At 34.2% G+C, this 3,308-nt stretch overlaps 1 protein-coding gene across 8 annotated transcripts in view; it reads right to left on the reverse strand.

Annotated features, from left to right (window-relative positions):
- Nucleotides 1-3,308, reverse strand: part of CDK14 (cyclin dependent kinase 14) — a 613,351-nt gene that overhangs the window by 437,556 nt on the left and 172,487 nt on the right. For all 8 annotated transcript variants that reach the window (XM_017536523.2, XM_037741317.1, XM_017536528.2 and 5 more), the window contains one exon: nt 1,315-1,560. In XM_017536523.2, the coding sequence (XP_017392012.1) occupies nt 1,315-1,560 (246 nt within the window). The remainder of the gene's footprint in view (nt 1-1,314; nt 1,561-3,308) is intronic.

The raw sequence follows: 3,308 nt of genomic DNA on the forward strand, positions 1-3,308 counted from the left end.
AAATCAGAATAGTCTAGGGATTTCAATACAATCTAGGCACTTAGAAAAAAATAAAACAAGATTTCAAAACTCTAAGAAAAAATTATTTTCTAAACTAGAATCATATAATCAGCCAGATTATTAATCAAATAATAAACGATGGATAAAACATAGTCATATGGGCAAATCCGCCATCACCCTTTCTCAAGAAGCTATTGGAGGATATACTTTAAAATAATGAAATAAACCAAGACCAAGGCAGGTAAGCCAGATAATGGGTATTTAACATTTAGAAAAGGAGGAAAAAATTCTCAGAAAAGGAAGTCTTAGGACTATAGGATTAGAGATTAACAACCTATATTAAATTAGGACTATGTAGGGGAGAAAAACTGATAGATTATCTGATTTCTCGGAGGCATTTTACAGTTTTGTCAAATAGTTTCAGGCCTCAAATTGTGTTTAAAATTATATTAATTTGAACAAAGGAAAACTAGACCATGACAACTAAGAAAATCAAAAAGTTGTGCAACAAAGGAAATTTAGTGTGAATATAGCAAACTTGTAGCTTCACTATGACCAAAATTTACATTATCATATGACTGTAAATAATGTATATTAATTTAAGCCAAAAATAGGACAGAAATGTATTGGGGAATAGAAATAGAACAGAGAACATTCTCTCTTGATGTATTCCTTTCTAACTTATAAATCACTAGTTATGTCTAAAGTCTGTTTCCCTCCAACACTTCTTTCTGGACATTCTCTTTCCTTTGGTCCTATTGGATCTGCCCTACACAGAATTCTACTCCAGCATTTTCCATTCAGTACAGGGGTCTGTCCTGGAAAAGAACTTCAATGTGTCATTTTAGAGAAGTCACATGACAAAGACTGGCAGACTACTCCCCCCGCCCCACAAAAAAAATGGATTAACACTAGTGAACAAATTTTGACATGTATTCTGCAATGAAATTCTTTGTGAATTTGCTAATTTCAAAACTACCCTTACTGCCTAAACAGTAAAGTTCAATAACTTCTCCAAGAGTTTAAAACACAAAAGACTTTTAACTATAAATTCCTCTAACTAGAAACAATGGTGAGAGGAATGATTTTTCCAAAAATAAGTTGAATCATTTCATTCATTTGCTTGCTTAGTGCTTATAAATAAGGAGTCGTTATATAGTTTGCTCTCTCTCTTCCAAAACATTCAACCACCCTGGGAGAGAATGCATAATAAGGCACTGATAAAGCCCTGTGCTGTCTTCCAGCACAGCATGCTACTATTATAAGAGGGCTATTCCTTCTGTTTACACAGTGATAAACAAGAAGAACACTTACCGAGCTGGGGCTGGAGTGCCGCCTAACTTTAGGTGACTCTTTGCCAGTGGAGGAGGTCTTAAAGTTAATGCAAGCATTGTTCTCAGAATGCACCCTCTTTACTTGATTAGTTGGTTTCTCAAATGGGTCAAAAGTGCTCTGTGTCCTCTGAACTCTGACTTTTTTATCCTCAGGAATTGTGTCCAGGGGTTTGATCACTGAGTCCATTCCCTGGCAATTCCGTGTAGACATCTTTGTGACACATATCTGAGAAAAGAAGAAATTAAATTCAGAACTCTTCACTGCAACTTTAATATCACTAAACATGCCAATATATTACTCTAGAAAGCATGCCAATTTCAGTTTCAGGAAATACCCAAAAAGCCCACATTCTAAAAGCTGCATCAACATACATTACAGTACAGTACAAAAAATTCCTCACAATCATTCTGCTTATACTCACTTAAGGCTTACACTTAAAAAAACTACCTCTAAAAAGGGAAACTTAAGTCCTAGGCTTCTAGTAGTACCCTAAGATGATTCTTGAACCCCGTCACATGTTTTACCACATGACTGTTAAGTGGTTTATTTCTGAATCATTAAGAGGTTGGATAACTGGCCTTAATTTAAAAAACAAAAAATAGTTGGGTGAATCAGATGTGCACTTTAACGATGGGTCATCATGTAAGCCACTAACCTAGGCTAGATAAAGAAAAGGCATTATGTTGTTTAAAAGTTGTATGTATGAATATGTATGCTTAAAATCTGTCCCCATCTTGATTTCATCTCCGAATTGGAATGAATGGAGCTAACGTTTAGAGATGTTAAAGAACTGAGGACAATGGTGGGGGTTTTCTTTATTTCAAAGCTAATGGATAAAAAATAAATAACATTGTAAAAGAAAAACAGCAAAGAGCATTCATTTCAAAATTTTGTTTACGTTACTCCACTAGACCTCCACTTCCTTCCCTTCTCCCTTCTCCTTCACCCATTCTTTTCCTGTCCAGCCTGCCCTACTCTCTCATTTTATTTTAGTCTCTGTGATTTTTGTTCCTTGCTTTTCACTCTATGTTCTAAGCCTGTCATTCTCTCTATACTCTGGAGACTTTGTTGTCCTTATTAAATAATTTGGCAGCCTCTAGCTTGTCTGTAAAACTAGCTAATTTAATTTTCTCTAAAGAAAATATAACTCTAAATAAAATTGTTTTTAGAACTTTCTTCTTGTAAAAAGTTCCCACATCCCTATATGCTATCAAAAGCAGAAAAACAGAAGATATTTATGAAAAGCCCACATTGTTAAAGTAAAAATATCAAGTTTTTGAATAATACTTTGGATCCATGGTGAGTTGAGTATGTGAATACAGAACCCACAGAGATACACAGAGTTAATATGTACAGAATGATTCCATGTAGAGGATAAATGGAGCTATGTATATGGATATAGACAGATACAGATATAAATCAGACTCAGATACATAGTTACAGATATTTGTGAGTGCATGAACATGGTGAAAAGTATACAGGAAAACACACCAAACTATTAACATCAGATATCTCCAGACATGTAGAATTGAATGGGTAATGGGTAAGATTAGCAATTTTTTGTACACTCTTATGTTGTATGAATTTTATAATAAATATGCCAATTTATGCAATGTTTGTAAATCCACTAAAGTAGAAAAGTATGTATAATTAAAATAAACCATTTCAAGTTTTTTAAATAAAAAGTTTTTAATTGTTAAACATCAACCCGGTCCTAAGAGTATGTCTCAACTACTAAGCACAGGCTGAATTCTAACTAAGTCAAATGAGAAGAATATTGTCACACTTTTTAGCATGTGAGAAAACAGGTGAAGATGATTTTAAAAGACTCAAGGCAGGGTCCTCCAGACATGACCAAAAAGTAAAAATTTATTACAAGTTTTTTGGAGCACGCAATATTTTTTTTTTTTTTTTGAGACGGAGTTTCACCCTTGTTACCCAGGCTGGAGTGCAATTGCGCGATCTCGGCTCAC

The sequence above is a fragment of the Cebus imitator genome, unplaced genomic scaffold, assembly GCF_001604975.1.
Source record: "Cebus imitator isolate Cc_AM_T3 unplaced genomic scaffold, Cebus_imitator-1.0 Scaffold98, whole genome shotgun sequence".
NCBI lineage: Eukaryota > Metazoa > Chordata > Mammalia > Primates > Cebidae > Cebus > Cebus imitator.